This window comes from Bos mutus, chromosome 22, assembly GCF_027580195.1.
Source record: "Bos mutus isolate GX-2022 chromosome 22, NWIPB_WYAK_1.1, whole genome shotgun sequence".
In the NCBI taxonomy this organism is placed as follows: Eukaryota; Metazoa; Chordata; class Mammalia; order Artiodactyla; family Bovidae; genus Bos; species Bos mutus.
This window is the reverse complement of record NC_091638.1, coordinates 34361350-34385481: the sequence shown is the minus strand read 5'-3', so window position 1 is coordinate 34385481 and position 24132 is coordinate 34361350. Positions and strand designations below refer to the sequence as shown.

At 38.3% G+C, this 24132-nt stretch overlaps 1 protein-coding gene across 1 annotated transcript in view; it reads right to left on the bottom strand.

Moving 5' to 3' along the window:
- Positions 1-24132, bottom strand: part of SUCLG2 (succinate-CoA ligase GDP-forming subunit beta) — a 272885-nt gene that overhangs the window by 18000 nt on the left and 230753 nt on the right. Inside the window, exon 10 of the mRNA XM_005890960.2 lies at positions 4664-4784. Within this exon, the coding sequence (XP_005891022.2) occupies positions 4664-4784 (121 nt within the window). The remainder of the gene's footprint in view (positions 1-4663; positions 4785-24132) is intronic.

Here is a 24132-nt window from a genome sequence, read left to right as displayed (position 1 = left end):
TTAAGAGGCTCTTTAGTTCCTCTTCACTTTCTGCCATAAGGGTAGTGTCATCTGCATATCTGAGGTTATTGATATTTCTCCTGGCAATCCTGATTCCAGCTTGTGCTTTATCCAGTCCAGCATTTCTCATGATGTACTCTGCACAGAAGTTAAATAAGCAGGGTGACAATATACAGCCTTGACCTACTCTTTTTCCTATTTGGAACCAGTCTGTTGTTCTATGTCCAGTTCTAACTGTTGTTTCTTTTCCTGCATACAGATTTCTCAGGAGGCAGGTCAGGTGGTCTGGTATTCCCATCTCTTTAGGAATTTTCCAGTTTGTTGTGATCCACACAAAGACTTTCGCATAGTCAATGAAATAGATTTTTTTTTTTTTTTTAATTCTCTTGCCTTTTCTACGATCCAACAGATGTTGGCAATTTGATCTCTGGTTCCTCTGCCTTTTCTAAATCCAGGTTGAACATGGAAGTTCATGGTTCACACACTGTTAAAGCCTGGCTTGGAGAATTTTGAGTTACTTTGCTGGCATGTGAGATGAGTGCAACTGTCCTGTAGTTTGAGCAAATAAAGGATGACTACACCCTAATGTCATCCTCTCCCAGTCTTTCTATCTAGTTTCCACTTCTGACTTTCCTAAGTCCATTAACTGTGCCATTTCTGGTCACAGATTTAAACCTTAGGGCCCCACTTTCTCTCATCTCTTTTTCTAGTTCTGTTCTTGTTCCTATTCAATTTTACCTCTATCTGGCAAATTTGCTTGGGTTTTAGATTCTACCTAACACTGTAAATTCTGGCTACTAACTTAATTGTCCCACTCAGTTCTTTTCATTCATAACATGCTGCTACAAAGACACTGCTTTCTCCAGGAGAGCCTACCGATCTACTTTGGTTCTGGCTTTCAGTTTCTGCCACTGTTATGATCCCAGTACCAACTCCCAAATATGTAATAGATCTAACAACTTGCTTCTGGTCCTTAACAAATTTCCTCCTCCTTCCTTCTTTTCAAAGATTCAAAGCTTAGTTACTTCCACGTTCAGCTTGAAAATCCTCCTTTTATAACATGTCACTGCTAATTTATATCTGTAAATGTACCATAATTACAGTAGTCAATATTAAGTTTTTTTAAAAAAAGGATATGTCATATTCAATATTCTTTGATAAACCATAATGGAAAAGAATATGAAAAAGTACATATATATGGTAAAAATTAACACAACATTCTAAATCAACTATATTTCAAAAAACAAAATACAAGGTATGATAATGAATGTGGGCTAAGCTAAAACAGGCTCAACTTAAAGCACACACACTTTAGTCCCTTAGCATAAACAGCACAGAGCTTGGTTTGTATCTGGCTGTCTTTATGGATAATACGATCACCAATTTCTGTATTTTGTTATCTATGATCAGAGCCAAGACAGCAAACTATGACGATGAAATGAGGGGACTGGCAGAAAATGTCACCCTCCACATTTGTAGGCTACCTGTATTTGGGGCCCAGTACCCTCTTCAAGCTCATCTTCAGTTCCCCATGATATGGTGGACATTCTTAAGTGTTAGTCAGTCAGTCGTGTCCAGCTCTTTGTGACCCCATGTACTTGTACCCCACCCTCCAGGATCCTCTGTCCACGGGATTTTCCAGGCAAGAATACTGGAGTGGGCTGCCATTGCTGCTGCTGCTAAGTCACTTCAGTCAGCAGCCCACCAGGCTCCCCCGTCCCTGGGATTCTCCAGGCAAGAACACTGGAGTGGGTTGCCATTTCCTTCTCCAGTGCATGAAAGTGAAAAGTGAAAGTGAAGTCGCTCAGTCGTGTCCGACCCTCAGCGACCCCATGGACTGCAACTACCAGGCTCCTCCGTCCATGGGACTCTCCAGGCAGGAGTACTGGAGTGGGGGCCATTGCCTTCTGCGGGGTTGCCATTAGGTATGAACATTTCCAAAAGCCAGGCTGGTGATTTTGTGAGATGCCTCAAAAGCTACTGCTATTAATATAGAAGCAGATTTTCTTAGGGCAAACAATGGTTTATGTTTTATATATATATTAGCTTGCACTGTTAATTTTACTTTTTGTTTTATTTCCCCGGTTATCTAGTAACCGACATCATTTCTTATAGGTCTAAGCACACTCCTTAATGTCTAAAGCTCAATGGCTTATACACAGTACTTATAATATTACTTAATTAATTTAAAAACCACAAGCATATACCTTGGTAATGTTTTAATTTAAAAGATATAAATCTAAAAAAGAAAAAAATACAAATCTGATGGTCTAACAGACTTAAGACATTTCAAACCCTGAATTGCTCATGGAGACCTGCTCCCCTTTAAGAATACATTAAGAGCTGACTTTTAGAATTTGAGGCTCACTGGCCATTTTGACCCTGAAAATAGTTTGAGATCAACATTTTAATCTGAGTTATAAATACACTGATGAACACACTAATTACCTAATGAATTTTCACTGCAGCCTTGCCAATCATTTCAATCATTATCCTTTCACTGAAATTATTTTTATTGGGATCAATCATGTCACATTTACATTTGTAAGAACTTTTAATTCAATTATATGTTTTAATGTCCATATTAAACTTTTCCAACTGGAGCCCCTGCTATTTTAATTTTTCCTTTGTGATAATTATTTCTGTCAAGTCCATATGGTGTACATCTAAGTTTGTGAGGTAGAGAATCTCAAGGAGGTAGAGGGTAAGAGAAGAAAGAGACACAAAGAAAGAAGCAAGCAGAGAAAAATGGACTGCAGCTGTTCTGGAGGTTAGACTTCAAAAGAAAACAGTGCTACACAGTTAGTGTCAAATTATCCCTGGACTTTATCTTGAGAAGAAGAAAGTCTCTAAGGAATTATAGCACCAGAATGGTGAATGGAAAAATTAAACTGTCCCCAAAATGATACTCCTGAAGTCTGCTTGATCATTGTAATGTGAATTTGTTGACGATGTGGATGGGACTTTTGCATAATTTTCACATCAAACTGTCTGTTTCTGCTTCTCCACTACAGTGCTTCTCAAAGTGTAGTTTACAGAACCCTGGGCGAGGTCCGTGATGTAAGAACTATTTTTAAAGTAGTAATAATATTTCTCTGTTGGCATCTGCCCTGATGAAGCAAAAGTAACTGGTGGATAAAACTGCTGTCATGTTAGTAAGGATCAAGCAGCACTGATGTGTACTAGTATTCATTTTATTTTTCACCACCTCACATTCACAAGGAAAAGTTTGCACTTTCAAGTAAGAACGTCCTTAATGAAAAAAATAGTAATTAAGTTTCAACTCTTGAGTACACATCTTTCTAATATTCTGTGTGATCAAATGGGCAGTATACAAAAAGCACTCAGCTGTACACCGAACTACAATGAAAAGCATGTTATAATTGTTTGAGTAGCAAGCTAAAACCCCACTCTTCCATGGAATACTATTTTTTCTTGGAATAACAAAGAACATACTACACTTGTTCAGTCTTAGATATCTGGTAGACATTGTCCCCAAAATGGGTGAATTAAGACTGTTACTGCAAGGAAAACAGTTTACCATCCTGTGGATACTGAGAAAAATTTGTATTTTCAAATGAAAATTAGAATTCTGGAAAATTTGCACCTACCACCTTGACAACTTCTCAATACTTAGAAGCTTTACTGATAATGGTGTGATAGTAACAGATGTGAATTTTTTGATACTATATGTTGAAATGTGGTAACCTTTGGAAGATCTGAACAATCCAAAATTTTCCAAAAGATCAATAAATCACACATGTGTAAAATCCACTTACTGTCTAAGACAGACCAATGGATTTTAACGTAACAGAGTATAAAAAGTGCATTGAAATAGTGCATAAAACTAACCTTTAATAAAGAAACTATTACTTATAGATTTTAGTGTAGCAACAAGGATTAATGTTCAGAATTATACAAAATGATTATTAAAAAATGCTCAATTTTCCAGATATATGACTCCAGATTTTATTCATATACTTCTACCAAAACAGCATACTGCAAAGGTTCTGATACAGAAGCAATTATTAAGCTAGATATTAAAGGGATTTGTAAAACCATAAAGCGATGCTGCTATTATTAAATTTAAAAGATATAGTTATTCTTCATAACTATATAGTATATATATTTACATATAAAATATATAATATAAAAATTAAATTATTACTTAAAAATAAGTATTTAAAAATTTCTAAGTGGTTATTTTTATTACTAAATTATTAACCAATTAAGTAAATTAATAAATATTAACAGATATAACCCAAAATAAATAAGAGGTCTTTGGGTTTCTCAATTTTAACAAGTAAGGAAGTCCTTAGATGAAAAAGTTTGAGAACCTGTGCTGTCGCATGATGAAAAATTCTTGGAGCAGCATTTCTCAGAGTGTTTTTCCCAGAACACCAACTCACGATATGATTCATAATAAAGGAGTTCCACTCTAGAATATGTTTGGAAAATTTGGAGACTTATAACATATGCTATTCTTGGAGAGTTGCAAACCAGATTAGAAGTTCAGAGAGGTACTGCTGTACTGCATTTGTGTCATCTTATGTAACCCAGTGTTTCCGTATATTGACTCAGGAAGTCTGTGAATGCAGAACATGCTGGTCACCTGATCCTGAAGAAGGATGTACTGGCACTGTGGACATCTGTGGTAACTTACCTTCAAGCCGGACCACCAGTGGCACCTTGAGCTCCAGCTCCCGGCAGGCTTTGGTGATCCCATTGGCAATGATGGCACAGTTGACAATTCCACCAAAAATATTGACTAGGATGGCTTCAACCTGAAATCGAAATAGGAAGGTGCTCATCAAAATGCTGACAGTCAACATTCCCTCAAGTAACTGGCTAAATAACAAAAGTAATTAAATAATGCTCTCTTAAAAAAAAAAAACACACACAATAAAAAGACCAAGATGTTAAGAAAGTTAAAATTTAATACTTAATAAATATCACTAAATAACATTACCATATTAGCCCAAATTATCTTATCAATCACTTCTCTGAATTCAAAATGAATAAGCCACTTATTTCTTATATACTATCTTCTGCTTTGTCATATATTGCTGTCTGGTACTGTTATTTTATAAGTAGGGTCATTTAAAATTTCATGTACTTACATTTTTCCTCGTTATAGTTTATACTTGAATTTTTACCTGTCATGGTACCTTTTAAATATTTCAAAACTAGTGACATTATTTGTTTTATTTTAATAGGTAAAAATTCAAATGTTTTCTATGCCTCCTTAATACTTCTTTGATATGCCAGAAGTATATATTAATACTTAAAATTCATAGGTAGCTTAATAATCTTAGATAATGACCTTTTTAATTAAAAACAGACCCAATAAAGAGATACAAGTTTACATTACAAGTAAGGATATAACAAAAGTCATGCTACTGACTAGAATTTTTCTGAAATGTAAATTTAAACCCATCATGTTAACCTGTTTGTACATGTTCCATATTCAAAGGCACGTGGGCCACCCCCCCAAAAAAAAATTGTACTTGCCTTGACTTGATAAATAGGTTTAAGAAAATCCTGTATAATTAACATGAAGAACAAGATAATGAAGAGAATTCATTGCCTAGATTAATTGATAACACCCACAGATAATGGCTATTCATCAAGCTGGAGGCATCAAAATTCCAACAATGGAGTGACAATTAAATTCCGCCACACTAATTGCAAAGCATATATGTGTGTGCTGCATACCATTTTTAAATTCCATTTATTCCAATATGCTAAATTAACTACACAAAACATATGAGAAAAGAACACCTTACATTTGTTCAGCACTTACCTGCTTTAAAAGTGCCATTACATGAACTCTCATTTTTAATTTTGATACTCGCAGTATGTACAGTAAGTACAGTGAGGATTAACCCTCTATACCAGATAAAGCCATTCAGAAAACCCACACAATGTGTCCCAATGTTACACAGCTAACAAGCAGCAGAGGTGAGGCTCCAAGTCAGCTTCTAGATAGCCTGTGGATACTTCATTCACGCCAGCTCCTAGAGCTAGAATCTTGGGCAAGGGACATACACTATCTAGAATACGGCTTTCTCATCTATGAAATGGGAATAACAGTACCTAGTCCATAAAGTTATTGAAAGGCCTAAATGAGAAAAGACACATGACATGCTTATTACATGCCTGTAAGGTACTTTATGGGACCTCCCGGGTGGCCCAGTGGTTAAAAATCTACCTGTGGTACTAGAAACACAGAAGACACAGGTTCAATTCTTAGGTTGGGAAGATCCCCTGGAGGGCACGGCAACCCACTCCACTATTCTTGCCTGGGGAATCCCATGGACAGAGGAGCCTGGCAGGTTATGGTCTATAGGGTCGCAATGAGTCGGACATGAAGCGACTGGAATGCAAGGTTATTTATGGGTATTTATACATGCATTTACTGACATAAGCAACGGTGAAAGTGGACAGGTTACCCAGACAGCATGTACAAGAAGGAAACCTTTCAGCAGACTACAGCTATGTTGAATTTGAATGTAATAGAAAAATGAACTTATTACAGTTTAGCAAAAAGGTACTGTTTTAAGAATAAAATAAATGAGCAATATTTTTCAAACCAATTAGGAGATTGGGGCTACTCCCAAAAAAGAAATCTCCCATTACTATTCACAGCAGGCTGACTGGTAAGCAGAAGCTTGCCTGCTAATGATGGCTATTAAATGCTGTTAGTATTGAGGCTTGGTATAGCAGTTGTTTCCAAATAGCTGTGGGATGGAGAGAAGTTTGCCAGAACAATGGAAGAAAAATACACTTAAGAGCAATAATGACTCCACAGGGTCCAAGAGAGAAACTCAGGAACAGCTGAGGCTTACTCAGTTTCTGTAGAAGAACTAAGCTTTCTAGTAAAGTACACACTGGCCCATGTACATCTCTGCCATGGTCCAACTTGTACATTTCTTTAAGGATGAGTTCAGATGTCAACAAATTCTCAGTGAAGCTTTTCTCTATCATCAAGTTACGGTGAATTATTGTTCAATCCATCTAAAACCGTATAATCATTCTAGAGAGTAGTCACACCACATACCACGAACATACATAAAGTCATCCGCAGTGGCAGGAGTGGGGGACTAGAGGCAGGAAGATGCCTCTGGCCCTGGGATTCAGTTCTACTCAGTAGATATATACCCTGGAGTCAGTATCAGATATGAGCTGTGACACTGCTATTGCCTCATACAGTATAAGTTCCTTTGAACCTTTCACGTCAGTCTCTCATTGTGTTTAATTAGCATCTGACAAATAAAAACAGATACTCTTCATACAACAAGTTGTACCTAAAAGTGAGTCAACCACTTCCACCAGTATTGAACCCTCAGAAAAGTCCTCTTTTCAAAGGTGGGGAAATAGGTGGCTTTGTTGGGTGTGCTGAAAGAAGAACAGCTGTTCTCAAGTGTAGTATATCCACCCCGCATCTCCATGCCCTAGGCACAACATTCAGGGAAGGCCGCCTCTGTGCTCCTCTACAACAAGAGTTTGTTTTTGTTTGTTTTTTAATAAGGAGCTAATGTAATCCATGAAATAGTGCAATCACCTAATAAATAATAGCTTAAAGACTGGAATAAATTAAATTAATTTCAATAAACACTTAATGGTCATCTCCCTTATATTAGACACAACAGAGTTAAGTCCTTGGGATATGGAGATGAGTAAGGTGTCATCACTGTACTCAAAGAACAAAGACAAGTTTGAGAGTCAGACTAGTAAACTGTCAACTGCAGTCCTGGCTCCATAGTCTCACAGAGCTAAGACCAGGGGACGACCAGTGGTGCAGACTATTGTAGCAAGAGGGGCCTTCTGGAAGACGTGATATTCCAGGTAACAAAGAAAAAGAGAGAGCAGGAACTCAGGTAACAGAGGGCAGCCAGAGCTGTTACACAACTTGGTTCACTCAGGACCTACAGGCTGAATGGGGAAATAACCTGAGAAAATGCAGGTGAGGTAGACTGGAAGGCACCAGAGACCAGGGATAGGAACTTGGTTCTCTTGGCTTATTCCTTTCTTTCCCAGAGCTGGGTGAAGACAAGCCTTGAAAGTCTCCCTTGGGGTAAAAAGGGGAGTGATAGGAAAGAGAGAAGAGTGAGTATGTGAGCAAATGTGAGATGAGAAATATAGAGCAATCATGTGAGAGCATGAGAGACACTAAGAAAGACATCCAGTGAGAGAGAGAGCATGACAGAGTGTCTATGTGAGAGACAGAGAAGGAGAGAAAGAATATGAGTGATACTAACAAAGAAGTTAAGATTTTTACAAGAAGAACAGCAAGACACAGAAGTGAACAGGCCTCTTAGCTCAGGGACACAGGGTTGTTTGGGAAACAAGGTGTACCATGGGCACCACGATGAAATCACCACAAGGGTGATGGAAAGACCCCACACCACCAGAGATGATGTGGTCGTCTCCTCCTACAAACTAATCTTCTGTAGTCAAGCACTTTAATGGAAATCTGATTTAAGCTTTCACTTTGGGCTGATTTCTACCATAATCTGCAATCTCAAACTGAGAATGAAATTAAGACAGTTTGAAAATGAAAGCCTTGTGACATCATCATTATTATTATTTGGCATTTATAAAGCATGTCAAATCTGCAATGTGTGCCTCACGTGTTCATTTATTATAACCTCTAACTGCTGCTCCATGACAATACCAATAGAAACTTTTAATAGTCTTTTTTCCCCTCTGGCAAAGGGAATGTTTTTAAAAGTTGGCACTGGGCCTTTTCATGAATTCCAAACTCTCCCAGAGATTCCTAAGTGCTTTCAGAAGTAGGCTTTTCTAAATTCTCGGGTGAGGATTACAAGGGTTGCTATTTACTGTTTCATGAAAGTAAAGATCATCTAGCGAGGAGGTTATGGTGTCAGATAACCGCACAGGTCCCTGGACCACAGACAGCCACTCCCAATGAGGGGTCTGTAGCAGCTGTTGGCTGCTGTGCAGGTGGCCAGGCAGTGCAAATGCAGGTTTTTCAAATGTTTGTGTGTGTTTGGCTTTGCAAAATACACTCCAGCTGCAGATTTCAATACACAATTAAAGGTAAAGAATGAACTTCAAAAGAAGAAAAGCTACAGCTTTGGCATTTAACAAGTTCTTTTCAAGCTGAAACAAACAAAAATCACAAATAAAACCCTTTTAGGGGGATGTAATCACCTTGAGAATTGAACACTGGGGCTTCCCTGGTGGCTCAGTGGTGAAGAATCCGCCTGCCAACATAGGAGATGCAGGTTCAATCCCTGTGTCAGGAAGATCCCCTGGAGAAGGAAATGGCAACCCAGTGCAGTATTTTTGCCTAGGAAATCTCATAGACAGAGAAGCCTGGTAGTAGCAGCAGCTACTAAGGAGTCACAGTGTCAATGAGGCTCTTTCTCACCATATCACATGCAGAGCTGTCTGAAACACCTGGGTGATCTTAGGGGCACTGCTGACATATACCAGGGGTTAGCACACTTGTTCTCGTAAGAACTAGTATGGTGTGTGCGCTCAGTCATGTCTGACTCTTTGAGACCCCATGGACTACAGCCCACCAGGCTCCTCTGTCCATGGAATTTCCAGGAAAGAATACTGGAGTGGGCTGCCATTTTCTTATCCAGGGGATCTTCCCAAGTCAGAGATCAAACCTGTGTCTCCTGCACTGGCAGGTGGATTCTTTACATACACTATGGACACCTGAGATAAGGGCTGCTGCTGCTGCTAAGTCACTTCAGTCGTGTCAGACTCTGTGCGACCCCATAGATGGCCTCCCATCAGGCTCCCCGGTCCCTGGGATTCTCCAGGCAAGAACACTGGAGTGGGTTGCCATTTCCTTCTCCAATGCATGAAAGTGAAAAGTGAAAGTGAAGTTGCTCAGTCGTGTCTGACTCTTAGCGACCTCATGGACTGCAGCCTACCAGGCTCCTCTGTCCATGGGATTTTCCAGGCAAGAATGCTGGAGTGGGGCGCCATTGCCTTCTCCGGGGATAAGGGCTAGTTAGGCTAGTTAGTAAATATTTTAGGCTTTGCGGGCCAGTTTCTGTTTCAGTTACTCAAGTCTGCTGTTGTAGCATTAAAGCAGTCCTAGAGAATATGTAAATAAATAAGCAGACTATGTTTCCATAAAACTTTAATTCACAAAAAATAAGTGGGAGGCCAGATTTGGCCCATGGGTCATAGTTTGCCATCCCTTGACACAGACACAATTTGATTGATGGTTATTTTCAGATTCACGGCAACCACCTCTCCTTTTCTTTTTTTTAATCATATTGTATTTCTCTCAGAGTGACTTTTCAGAGTTTAAGATCTCTTCCTTTGCTGGACCATTTTCTTGCTCTCATCAACAGCATTAATGCATCTAGGCTGTTCAGTTCAGTTGCTCAGTCGTGTCCGACTCTTTGCAACCCCATGAATTGCAGCACGCCAGGCCTCCCTGTCCATCACCAACTCCCGGAGTTTACCCGAACTCATGTCCATCGAGTTGGTGATGCCATCGAGCCATCTCATCCTCTGTCGTCCTCTTCTCCTCCTGCCCCCAATCCCTCCCAACATCCGGGTCTTTTCCAATGAGTCAACTCTTCACATGAGGTGGCCAAAGTACTGGAGTTTCAGCTTCAGCATCATTCCCTCCAAAGAAATCCCAGGGCTGATCTCCTTCACAATGGACTGGTTGGATCTCCTTGCAGTCCAAGGGACTCGAAAGAGTCTTCTCCAACACCACAGTTCAAAAGCATCAATTCTTTGGCGCTCAGCTTTCTTCACAGTCCAACTCTCACATCCATACATGACCACTGGAAAAACCATAGCCTTGACTAGACGGACCTTTGTTGGCAAAGTAATGTCTCTGCTTTTTAATATGCTATCTAGGCTGTAGCAATGGCTAATTAAATAAATGTATCCACTCCAACATCAATAGCACTCATCTGAAACAAGCTTGTACCTTTAACAAGTTCATAAAATGAACTGAATGCCTTTGTTCTTTTTGTCTTCCTGACATTGGCTAGAAGCAAACAAACAGAAAGACTTCAGCAATAAGCCATTCATTTTGCAATGATTATTGCAGACACTTAAAAACTATACTGCATTTAGAACACACTGTAGTGTATACATTAAGCACAGTAAGCACCACTACTGGGTTCCCTCTGCTTCTTCCAGTTCACACTGCTAATTCAGTCCCAGTGCAGTAGGCACTGCTGATAAAAATCAAGCAAGCGTGTTTACATTAGAGAAGATAAGGACTTTCTTTTAATCACAACTTGTTTTAATTCTGAATGTTGTTGCTCTGGTTTAAGCATCTGTTTTTCTCGAACTGTTTTTCTCTTTTTTTCTTGTTGTTTTTATTTTCCTGCTGAATTCTAATCATGTCTTCTAATCCATTGGCAGCCAAAGAAGGAAAATAAATGATGAAGGAAATTAGATGCAGCTTGGATAATTGATGTTTGTATGCCTGGCTTTAATAAAAACACTCTGCTAAATTAGAGAGGAGTCTAAATGGATTCAGTCAATAGGGAAGTGATTCAGGTGAGGCATGCAATCCTGGGATTTGTTGTAATCTTAGAAATAAGCTAACAGATCAGTTCAGTTGGGACCAGATCTGCCTTTTGCTGAAATCTGAGTGAGCTTCCACAGCTTGCTATTTTACTTTTGATTTGTTCCTGAAGTTTGACATTATTTTGTTTTGTACAAAATCAAGCTCTAGGATCCTTGGGTTAAATAAAGTAAATGATTCCAAACTTATACATGACATGAGAACAACAGTATTTCTTGACAAACGCCCACCCACTCTGCCCTTTTAGTTTCTTCTAAGGAAGAAATACTATTAGTGAGTAAACAATCAGCCTGAAGAGCTCAGAATTTAAAGTAAACATTTCAATCCCAAACAACATTTCAGCATTTTTAAGTGATCAAGATAAATATCTGACCATTCTCGCCCACAATTTTGGAGTATCTATCTGTTATCCCAAAACTGATAGCATGGAAATGACATATGATGGATGAGCAATGCTTGGTTGGAAACGAAGTTTCCCTTAAGCCTGACCTCTAAGATCACCCGGGATGAAAGAAGGAAAATGTGTCTAAATCGCCATACGTGTATCCTGTGAGCTGCTCCTCACTAGGATAAGTAAAATGGTATGGAGGCTTAGCATTTATTGCATATTAATTTTCCTAGGTGCTAAAAAAGATGCACTACAACTCTCCCTGGCATGTAAGTTGAGACTCAAGGAGCTTAAATAAGTTGTCCAAGGGCACATAGCTATTAAGCAGTGGAGTCAGGATTTGGACCAAGTCAGTCTTACTTCAAAGTCCCTGGTGTTTCCACTCCCTTCAACAGTCTTTCTATAACCAGTCACTTTCATGATTAATCAAGAGTCCCAGTTCTATTTTGATCTCATTTCCAAGTTTCAAGGACAGTCTTGAGTTCTAAATTCTGGTGGCCAACTATTCCTTGCTTTCAAATCTCACTGCTCAATTAAAATGGATCAGAGTAAGATATATTTTATAGTTTCACGGACCAGTGGTTTTGGTTCTTCACAACCCAACATGATCCCTGCTTATTGACGAAAGAGTTGTCCGGAGTTTGTGGTTTGCAATCCCTACTTAAGACCGCAAAGGGGTCATGATGTTATTACAGTGAGTTCAAAATCCACAGTCCCTCCTGAATTGGGGTAGATATCCCTACAAGACTCCTTTCTGTAGTCTGGTAAGCCACCCTTTTTCTCTTTCTGATGCACAGAAATTTATCCCTTTGCTAATACTATTATTTCTATTTTTATGACCAAGAATATTCTAATAGAGAATCATGCCATTAGAGACATCACTGTGGACACAGATTTTAAATATCAGACCACAGAATGGCTGGTGGGAGGTATGGTAACTATGTTTGAGTGACTATTCAAAGTGCTGCATTGAGACTAATGATGGAGCCACATCCTGGTTTATAGAGATCTGTGACCTATTCAGAGAGGTTTCTGTTACGGCAGTTGGGGAAAGAGGCACAACAAGTGTGTTAGAGATATGTCTTCCTAACTTTACAGTTAGTTACCTAATGCATATTTTGATATTTTGATAATTAGTACTTAAAGATTTAGTCTGTCAACAATGTTCTCCTTTAATGGCTTTTACTTAATACAAAGAAAATAATCAGACAATCAGAAAACCCAATTCAGATTCAGCATGATCACTCACAATCTCATTAACTGTGCATGTTTACATATACACAATGGAGTATTACTCAGCCATTAAAAAGAATACATTTGAATCAGTTCTAATGAGGTGGATGAAACTGGAGCCGATTATACAGAGTGAAGTAAGCCAGAAAGAAAAACATCAATACAGTATACTAATGCATGTTTAGACATATTAATTTTTTTTAAAAAACTTGAATATGGACTTCTAGCACTAGAGAGGACCAAGGCACCTTTCATTATGAATACTGGTTTAACAAGTTAAAAGATACTCTGCATACTGAACCATATAAATTATAAAGTCATTCTTGCTCCCAAGACAAGTACCTATTTCTTTAAGTCAAAGTGCTCTAAAGTGTGGTCTATGAAGCATTAGGCTTATGCAATGCTGCATGAAAAAACAAGGATCTGGTCAAATAGTATGAGTTCACTCTTAGGAAGGCTTTAGCAGAGGATGTGTGTTCTAACTTAGAATACCCAACTTCAGTCATTTACTGCAAAAGTGTCAAAGGGCTGAAAATTTGACCCCCAGAAAACTGTTAAGGAAAGTATTCAAAAGCTGGTATATTGGGGTGTTAGGTGGCATAGGAATTTAGGGTCCTTCTCCCCAAAGATGCTAATCATTGCACTATTTAGATCATATTTTCATGAATCTGCAAAACTGGGAGGCTTTTATACTTAAGAACAGCAACCTTGATTACTTTGGCCAGTCCAAGGATGGGACACAAATGTTTCCCCAGTTACCAGTAAACATAGTGGTGGTGGTGAAGTCAACTATTTAACAGGATTTTCAAGAGAAGGAAAAATCTAAAGATGGAAATACTGGTTGGCATTATAAGTAGGCACAGGAGACAAGTTAAAAGGACTGAAGAACACAGAGATTCAAGGGAATAGCACAGACAGACATTTTTTATCTTTTACAGAGACATTTTACAAACCCTTTTGAACTGAGAATCAGAACCATCGCCAGGATTACAAAAACCACTTGAACATTTACAATGGCAAATGTAAGGTTCTTTTTCAGAGTCCTGCATTTAAAATAGCTCTTGCAAAAACCACTATGATGTGTAATTTGGCCACAGAGCCATTTGAAACTAAAAGAAAAAAAAAAAAAAAAAACAGCAAGGAGATTTTGGTCCTATGATTTTACCAAGAAGCTTCAAAAGACCTAAGGAATGAGAGAGAGTGAGCTCGTTTAAGAAATACGCTATTAAAATGGACTATTAAGAAATATTTTGGTTACAAAACTGCCTTCCCAGCTTAACAGATAATTGCTTTCGAGGCAGGATGCTTACTGCTTATAATGCAATATCTATATTTTATTTGTAATGGAAGCTACATTGATGCAGATTAAGAATATTTATTGGCACATTCTTTCTTAGCAGTATTTAGCCAATCATCTCAAACTTATGTCATATTGATAAATGTGAATATGTATACTCCATCATCATTAGTTGGAGAGTTAATATAGAGAACACCCATAAAATTGGCAACTTTGTGAAGGACTCATTTATTAATCTATAAACAGGATGTCTCTCCATCTACTGTTGCAACATTATCATCTCCACAGGGTAAGTATTCCTACAGAAAAGGGAAAAAATGCTTTTATGGGTGATTTCTTTGCTTTTATTCATGACTGACATCAATTAAAGAAAAAAAAAATTTAGCTAAGCAGACAGAGCCAAAACTTAGGACCACACAGATTCGCACTTCACACCACAGAGAAATGAAGATAAATTTAGTTAATAGCAAAACCCACTGTTTCTGTAAATAACAAGTCTGTGTAAGATGAAGGTGGCATATAATGATTCTGCGATGCCTCATACATCTGTTCAAACCTACTTGATCATTTAGTTTTCTGAAAAACAAAGAGCTGACAAACATTCTAATGAAAAACCCCTTAATGGAAAAAAATGTAACTAGGAAAAGTAGTAAGTTTCCAGTTAAGATCTCAATAAGTGACCAGCTATTTATTATACACTAAAATTCATGTTTAAGTTGTTTTAAATAATATAATTTTTAAAACATATACATATGTTTCTTTTTATAACAGATCTCATCAGTATATTTGTGAAAATCAGTTTACTGCCAAGTTTCTTTGTAAGAACAAGTTTCCAATTCATTTTCTAAAATCCCACCCTTTATTCATCCAGTAAAATGACCTCCAACACCAAATCTTGCCCCCACAATTTTAATCTCCAAAACTGTCACTGAAGATAATATTCTTTGGCATCAAAACTTTAACTTCAGGTCAATCAATTCAGGCAAAACACAAGTTAACAAAAACTCCAAAAAAGGTACCAATTAAAACATCTGTAATTATTAAAAATCAATATCCCATTTGAAATAGTGCTCTTCTGAAATGTCTGGGTAGGACGGGTACCTAGTAAGATTTAAACTCAGGAAAAGAGGAAAATCTATAGAATTCAATCTATGTCAACTAGCAGCATCAGCTGTCACTGTCATCAAAAAATATGCTCTACTGTAGACCATATTTTAAAACTGCTGATAACACTATCTGACCTCACTGTAATCTGTTGTGTGGAAGCCTGATTTGTTTATTTAGCTGTTCAGCAAATGTCAGAATACCATGTCCGGAGCAAATTAGACACCACATTGGCAAAGCACTCTCCACAGCCTGAAAAAAAAGAAATTTAACCAGACTCTTTGCATCTCAATGTCTAATTGCAACGTGACTTGGAATTCTTATTTTCAGCGTAATCAAAGATAGGTTCAGTAAGTCTGAACTCTCCCATCTCTGGTTAATCTTTTTTAGACCTCAGTGGATTTCTCCAGTTGTTGACAAAAGGATTCAGAATATTCTACCTGAAGCACATACTCAACAGTCAAAGGATGTCCCTTGGGATGTATCCAGGCCGTAAATCTGCACTCCCACTCTGTTCCTCTGGGTCCTAGAAGGCTGACTCCAGGGTCTAAATCAATGGACTCCTTTCTCTGCTGACACTGGGAAGTCTTGGCAGGAGGAGAGGGTAGTCGAGGTGTTTCTACTCATTCAGGCCCCTCCCAGAGAGGTTGTCTTGAGTGGCTGGGTCCCTCCACAAAAGTATCTGATCATGTCAAGAAAGTCTTCATCTCAGACTTGCCCCAGGTTCTTATTCTCTCTCTTAGGTTTTCATACCCTCTATCCACACTCTCGGAGAAGGCAATGGCAACCCACTCCAGTACTCTTGCTGGAAAATCCCATGGATGGAGGAGCCTGGTAGGCTGCATTGGGTCACTAAGAGTCGGACACGACTGAGTGACTTCACTTTCACTTTTCACCTTCATGCACTGGAGGAGGAAATGGCAACCCACTCCAGTGTTCTTGCCTGGAGAATCCCAGGGACGGCAGGGCCTGGTGGGCTGCCGTCTATGGGGTCGCACAGAGTCAGACACGACTGAAATGACAGCAGCAGCAGCAGCAGCAGAAGCATCCACACTCTCTTTCTCAGTGTCTCTGTAAGTAAACTGTGAGTACTCAATTCCTAGCAAGACTTATAAGAACATCTCATTTTGACCAATTCAGCTTCAATTTGAGAAAATCCTTTTGAGGCTGAAACTTCTAAAACTGGAAGCTTAAATTTTGTATACATTTCCTCTATAACATCTTTCATGGACATGACTTAAACAATAAAATAATAGAAAAATATCTGAACGCTCTCAGTTTAAGCCATTTAATGAATATTTTCAAACAGTTTTTTCTCTTGCTCTTCCTGGGAGATGGCTAAAAATCTGAAATTACTGTTCATTAACTGAATCTACCTAAAAATCTGAAATTACTGTTCATTAACTGAATCTACACTCAAGGTAAAGGCAGGAAAAGGAAAACAAGCCAAAAGCTTTGTTATCTTGGGTCCTGTCCATTATAAATGACAAATGATAGCCTGCAGGTGAAAACGAACTTCTCAGCACTGAAATGGCTTCATCTGGTTTATTAGCTGCAAACAAAAACTAAGGAAGGCACGTCTAGCAGGTGACTTGCAATTCTTATTTTCAGCGTAATGAAAGGTAGGTTCAGTAAGTCTGAATCCCCATGTGGCCTCCCAGTCTGTCTAAAGGAACACAAGTGGCAAGGAGACAATCCGGAAAAGATGGTTAAAAAGTAAAAATGTAGGTCTGCAGCCTTAGCCAAAAGATAATGCTTAACTTCCACGAAACTCCAAAGACCTAGTTGCAAGTAGTGGCTTCACATTTATCCCAAAAGTTACTTTATTCTTTTTTTATCAAGTAAATAAACTGCGCCATTGAGCAATTAATAGTCAACAATAAAATGCACCCCAAGGGAGTAGGTATAGGATAGCTTTACAAAAAAGAAAAAATATATAGGGAAGGAATAGTAGTTCCCAAATCACACAAGATCCATGTAGCTTTATAGGAAGTGAACAGCACTTGGAAAGTCCAGACATGCATGCTTATTACCCAAATCCACACAAGTTAGATAAGCATTTGCTTTCCTGATAGCGCTTGCTTTTCTCTACCCTAAACCTGTAACTACACTTTATTCTCTGAAACATCTGAACAAAAGTCCATTGTTTGTGAAAGCCCACCTCACTCATCTCACACAGTCCCTCAGTGTATTTATATCTTGAATGTGTTGTTTTCCTACGTGCTAGATCCAAAGGGTAGTCTTAAATCTGGTTAACAACTATTAATGTTGTATCCAAGTGAAAGCAGCTCCTTGGATAGGCAGACACATTTTTTTAAATGCCTTGAAGTACCTCTTTTAAAATTTCTTTTTAAGATTACCTTGAAACAAAAAAATCACATCCAAGTTTTCAGTCCAGAAACCCTGAGATCGTCTTCCGAGTAGCTCAAGACTAGTTAAGGTGATCTCCCATTTCTTGTGTGCCCACAGTAAGCGAACACGTCTGCCTCACAGTGTGATCTGTAAGGTTTCCTTTCACACCATGTCATCTAGCTCTCCAAAGTTATTATCGGTAAGCTGGGACAACCATAATGTCTGCCAGGCAGGTGTGAGATCAGGAATTCCAGTTCCTGTGTTTGAGAACAGGCACGTATGAGAACAGGAGTTTTATGCTGTAGTTCCAAGTGGCTATCTTCATAGATGCACAAGGTACATAAAGTTCAATCAATTTCCTGATGAAATCTACTTCAAACCCCTGACAAATCTGATTGTGCTGCTTAATTGATTCTCAAAAATTATTACAATATATGGTATAGTGTTACAATAAGTTAAAGCAAGAGCAATAAGAAACATAATTTTGACAGGTAACCACTAGAGGCCAGTGTAATTCAACATGGAGAAGGAATTTATAATCAATCCCTGTGGAAAACTAACATTATTTCTCTCACTTAAAAGTGGAGCTCTTGTGAATTGAAGAGAAAAACGATGAAGAAAGCTTTTTTAATTCTCTGAAGAGGAAATTTCAAAGGATAAGCAAGATGAGTAAAGAAAAGATGACTCATGAAAAATTAGGCAAAGAGAATTCCTGTCTCCAGAAAAAAAAAATAGTATTTCTATTTAATGTTTGACGTTTCACAATGTAAGCACAAATTTTCAACCTACTTGGCTTAATTGTAAGCTTTTCCATAAATGTTTCATTTGGCACTGGCATTTAGAAATAACTAAAAATCTGGAATACCTAGAAAGTGCCATGGTAATCTCATTTTGAGGGCAATCATCATGCCAGCTGCCCAGACAAAGCCAAGAGTTTTGAGAAGGGGTGGAAAAACTGTACATTTGCAATTCCCTTCCCTTAAAGAATTTTATTCAGAAAAAGTACCTAATTGTTCCTTCTCAGACATGGAATAATTCACATAAATTCATTTAGTGCTCCATTCATACTGAATAATACATTTCTTAATAATGGTGCTACATGATGCGTACAATACTCTTTTAGCAAGGAACTGAACCAGGCTCTCAAAACTAAAATTAGGAGTAGAAATGAGAATCTGATCGTTTAATAAAGCTTAGACAAAACAGTTGGTAAAATCCTATGTAGGAGATTTTACTTTTTAAGAGAGAAGATGGAACAGTATAACACATAATCCACAGACAAGTACTCTTCCCCTCTCCTCCACCAGGGAAAGGCACCTTATAGAATGTGTACATGCCAAGGAGATTAATGAACCATAAAACCTCAGATACAGACAGGACCTGAGAGGTCAGCCAACAGCTGCTTGAACATTTTCAAAGACAAGAAACTTCTGCTTTGCAAGGTGGTCCATTCTACTATCTTGGCTGTAAACGTTTGAAAATAATTCTTTAATCTTCATACTAAGAGAACTCATCCAACACACAAACAACATGTTGCTCTGGTTCCTGAGGTCAAAATGAGAAGGCAAGATACAAAGATGAACAACATATGACCCTGACTTCAAGGTGCTGTAAAATTCCACCCATGAGGTTCTGATCCTCACTTCTGACCCATAAGTACTGGTTCTTTCAGTTACAAGCTATGTGAATTAGTTACTTTCTTTGGACATCAGTTTTCTCAACTGCAAAACGAGGACAGTAATGGTACTTGCCTTGCAGGGTTGATGCCAGGATTAAATGAGATAACTCAAGTAAAACACAAAGCCTAATGTCTTCAAAATAGGTTCTCAGTAATTGCCACCACTGCTAGGCGGTTTAGTCGACAAATAAGTCATTCAGCCTTTACCAAACTCCCATGAGGGATGACTTATTACCCTTACTTTTAGATATAGAAGAACTGGGGATCAGGAGAACGGTGACTAGCTTCCAACATTCAGCAGCTAGTTTATGTTCAGATAAGGTTTCAACATGCGCTGATCTCACTATGAGAGTTTTCACTGCTACACAGAGCTGCTTCCATGAAATATATGCTTGTCATCACAAATACAGAAGAACATTTGGGGAAATGCGATGGGGTAATGGAATTGGAGTTGGTTCAAAAAGACTTACAGCCCAATTAAGGTCAGGCATTAATGTAACTGGGGTATTCTGTCTACAAAGCATGCAAAACCATAGACTGATCTTACTGAAATGATCTTCTTTTCAAACAGTGCATTGTGCCATAAACGGCAGTAAACGAAGAAAATAACAATCTACAACAATGTTTTCCAAAATAAATTAGACTGTCCATAGGCAAATTATCTAAGGTTTTTACCTCTGGCTTCAGGAGAAGTGATATAATAAAAAAGAAGGTGGGAGAGATATTATTAAGCATGAGTGCAGAACAGGGTAGGAAATAGTAAAATATTTTCCTGTTATTGACTTAAATTCATGCACCACAAAGTAAAATTACTGACCTTTCTTATTTCTTAGTAAATGTCTTCATAAGGGGAACCTCAGGAGTACCCGACCCAGTCCACTACTGTGCTATACCATGACACACATACATGCTAAAGATTTCTTTCTAGGTTAAAAAATCCTACTATGGGCAGGTTGATTTAGTAAAAACTAAACTACCAAAGACATACAAACATATATACATATATATGCTTGTTGTATGTTCCAACTAGAGATTAATGAGAAAAATGGTTATCATTTTGTCCTGTTCCATTGCGATATACCAGATTTTACCTTAAGGCACATAAAAGTTTTGTCAATAGTCAGGTAAACAAATAATATTAAGAATAGTTAACTTTAAGCACATCATACGTATTAGGTTCTTTTATCGTCATAGAAAGTTCAGGTGTGGAACTTGGAGGATGAGGATGTTAGCAATTTGCCCCAGATCCTACAGCTGCTTAATATCCTGAAAAGCTGAAATTTCAATCTGAGATGGGAATACCAGACCACCTGACCTGCCTCCTGAGAAACCTGTATGCAGATCAGGAAGCAACAGTTAGAACTGGACATGGAACAACAGACTGGTTCCAAATAGGAAAAGGAGTATGTCAAGGCTGTATATTGTCACCTGCTTATTTAACTTCTATGCAGAGTACATCATGAGAAATGCTGGGCTGGAGGAAGCACAGGCTGGAATCCAGATTGCTGGGAGAAATATCAATAACCTCAGTTATGCAGATGACACCACCCTTATGGCAGAAAGTGAAGAAGAACTAAAGAGCCTCTTGATGAAAGTCAAAGAGGAGAGTGAAAAAGATGGCTTAAAGCTCAACATTCAGAAAACTAAGATCATGGCCTCTGGTCCCATTACTTCATGGCAAATAGATGGGAAAACAGTGGAAACAGGGGCTGGCTTTATTTTGGGGGGCTCCAAAATCACTGCAGATGGTGATTGCAGCCATGAAATTAAAAGACACTTACTCCTGGGAAGGAAAGTTATGACCAACTAGACAGCATATTAAAAAGCAGAGACATTCCTTTACCAACAAAGGTCCATCTAGTCAAGGTTGTGGTTTTTCCAGTAATCAAGTATGGATGTGAGAGTTGGACTATAAAGAAAGTTGAGCACTGAAGAATTGATGCTTTTGAACTTTGGTGTTAGAGAAGACTCTTGAGAGTCCCTTGGACTGCAAGGAGGTCCAACCAGTCCATCCTAAAAGAGATCAGTCCTGGGTGTTCATTGGAAAGACTGATGTTGAAGCTGAAACTCCAATACTTTGGCCACCTGATACGAAGAGCTGACTCACTTGAAAAGATTCTGATGTTGGCAAAGATTGAAGGCAGGAGAAGCAGATGACAGAGGATGAGATGGTTGGATGGTATCACTGACTCAATGGACACGGGTTTGGGTAGACTCTGGTAGTTGGTGATGGACAGGGAGGCCTGGTGTGCTGTGGTTCATGGGGTCGCAAAGAGTCGGACACGACTGAGCAACTGAACTGAACTGTACTGAACCTGACCATAAGCCTCAAACTCTTATTCAACATGGCACACAATCTATCACATTCAGAGATCCACTGTCCTGTCACCTGGAGAGTACAATGAACTTCTCTACCATAGTGCAATATGACCCCAGAAACATGCTAAAAGTCTTTTTATATATCCTTATGTTATCCTTCTTCAGTAAAAAAGAAACAAGAAAAGAAGCAAAAATATAAAACATTCCACTACTAGTCAGGTGGGAGGCTAGGGTCTTTATTACGCCCTAAATTAAGTATGGGGTCTTGGAAATACCTCTTTATCTCTCATGATCTCAACTACATCATTCTTTCAGGAAATCCTGGAGAAACATCCCTGCACAAATATACTGAATGTATGATCAAGGCCATGTGCCAGTCATGGTGAACACAACCAGCACTAAGCTGTTGCTTTCACTGCTGTGACAGGTTTATGAAACTTTTAATACTACAAAAGGAGAGGTGATAAAGCAAGATTCCCTGGGAGAACGGGGATTAGAAAGTCAATGTGCTGTTACCTATTATTATATATCAAGGTCAAATTTGGCTTTTATGGATAAATGAAGATTGATAAAAAGAAATTCAAATTTAAAGAGTTTAATTAGAGTACAGAGATACTGTCAGAACTCAACTGCATCTTTTGGCATAAACTGGACTGGAAAATAATTAAAATGAGTTATGCTGAGAGCTGAATATTTCAATGAGAAGTATTTCTAATTCTGAGAATTAAAAGCACTCAAGATTTGTACATTAATCAGTCTAAATGTATGTAATTTTCTTCAAGGTAGGAAGTTTACTAAAATGAGGCAAGTAAATGCAAAACAAAGTTTTGTCAGTTCCACCTGACTTTCAGAGACTAAGCTTCAAAATTCATTTTCCCCCTAGACAGCCTTGGAGATCATTAAAGAATGACGGGGATATTAAAAGAAAGAACATTCAAGAAAAATTTGCTAAGATTGTACAATGTTGAGATGTGGGGGACACAGCAAGTTGGTGACCAAAAACCAACCAATAGTCTTCATCTTTACTGATTTTATAATCCAGTGGGCTTTCAGAGGGCAAAAAAGAGATTTCAAAGGCACAGCTCAATTAAGAATATCTCCTTATTCATGACAAAGCTCCCAGCTAACGGCTATTCACCCCCTACTTAGGATGATGTCTACAAGGAGGTGACCATCTACTTTTTATTGTATATTCACACTGAATAACCTCCTTCATCTACACTAAGAGAAATGGTCAGTAGTCAGAAGTTTATAAAGACACTCATCACCTTAGGCTGAAGCCTTCAGATCTGAAAATAGGAAGTGGGGCAATGTGAGTGCCTCTGGAGGTAGATCTATTAGACTGAAGAAGGTAGATTTCCTTGGACTGGGCTGCTAAAGTTGATTTAGTCTTATTTGGTGACACTTAATGGGTGGGCCTTAAGGAATGATCTAACATAGGCTTCATCAGATATTATGCCAAACTGACCAGAGTATCCAAGTCCAGACACTAGAAGTCCCTCCTTCTGATACCCACTAATGTCTTTCTGATTTTTTCTGTGTCTGGCCATTGAATCTGTCTTCCTAATTCTTCTTTTATTTCTCAGAGACAAAATATCCACAAATCATATTGCCTTCTCCCAAATTTGTCTTTTTTTTTTTTTTCCTCTCTCTTTTTATTGCCCTATAAGATTGTGTATAGACTAGGGCAGAACTTCCTTCTTTATCCTCTACTCTAAGATAAAAGCTGTTAGACATTTTAACACTTTTGACAGCAGAATCCAAATTAGATCAGATGTCTTCCTTTACTGAATGGGGGTTTTTGGCATATCTGAGAATAGTTTAGTATTCTAGAAAAGAAGAAACACTGCATGTTTGCTGTTTAGATGTTGACCAAAAACAGGACTAACTCCAATGCTATCCAGACACCAACCTCTCCTCCTCTTCATCTGCTTCATGAAGTCTCCAAAGGACTTCATGGGTGTGTCTCAGAATCAGCTGCAGAAATTTATAGGTACCCTGATTTTGTTTTTGTGTACTCAATCTTCAAGAACTGCTTTGGTGCCATATAAAAGCAAATGACGACTCATTCAAAAAAGACCAATGAATGACAACTCTTAAGAACTCCTCTGTCATTGGCAAAACTAGTCCCATCAAAATAATCCTACAATTCACATAAACATTTCTCCTTAATTTCTCAATCTCCAGAATATATAATGGTGAGGGAACTCAGCCCA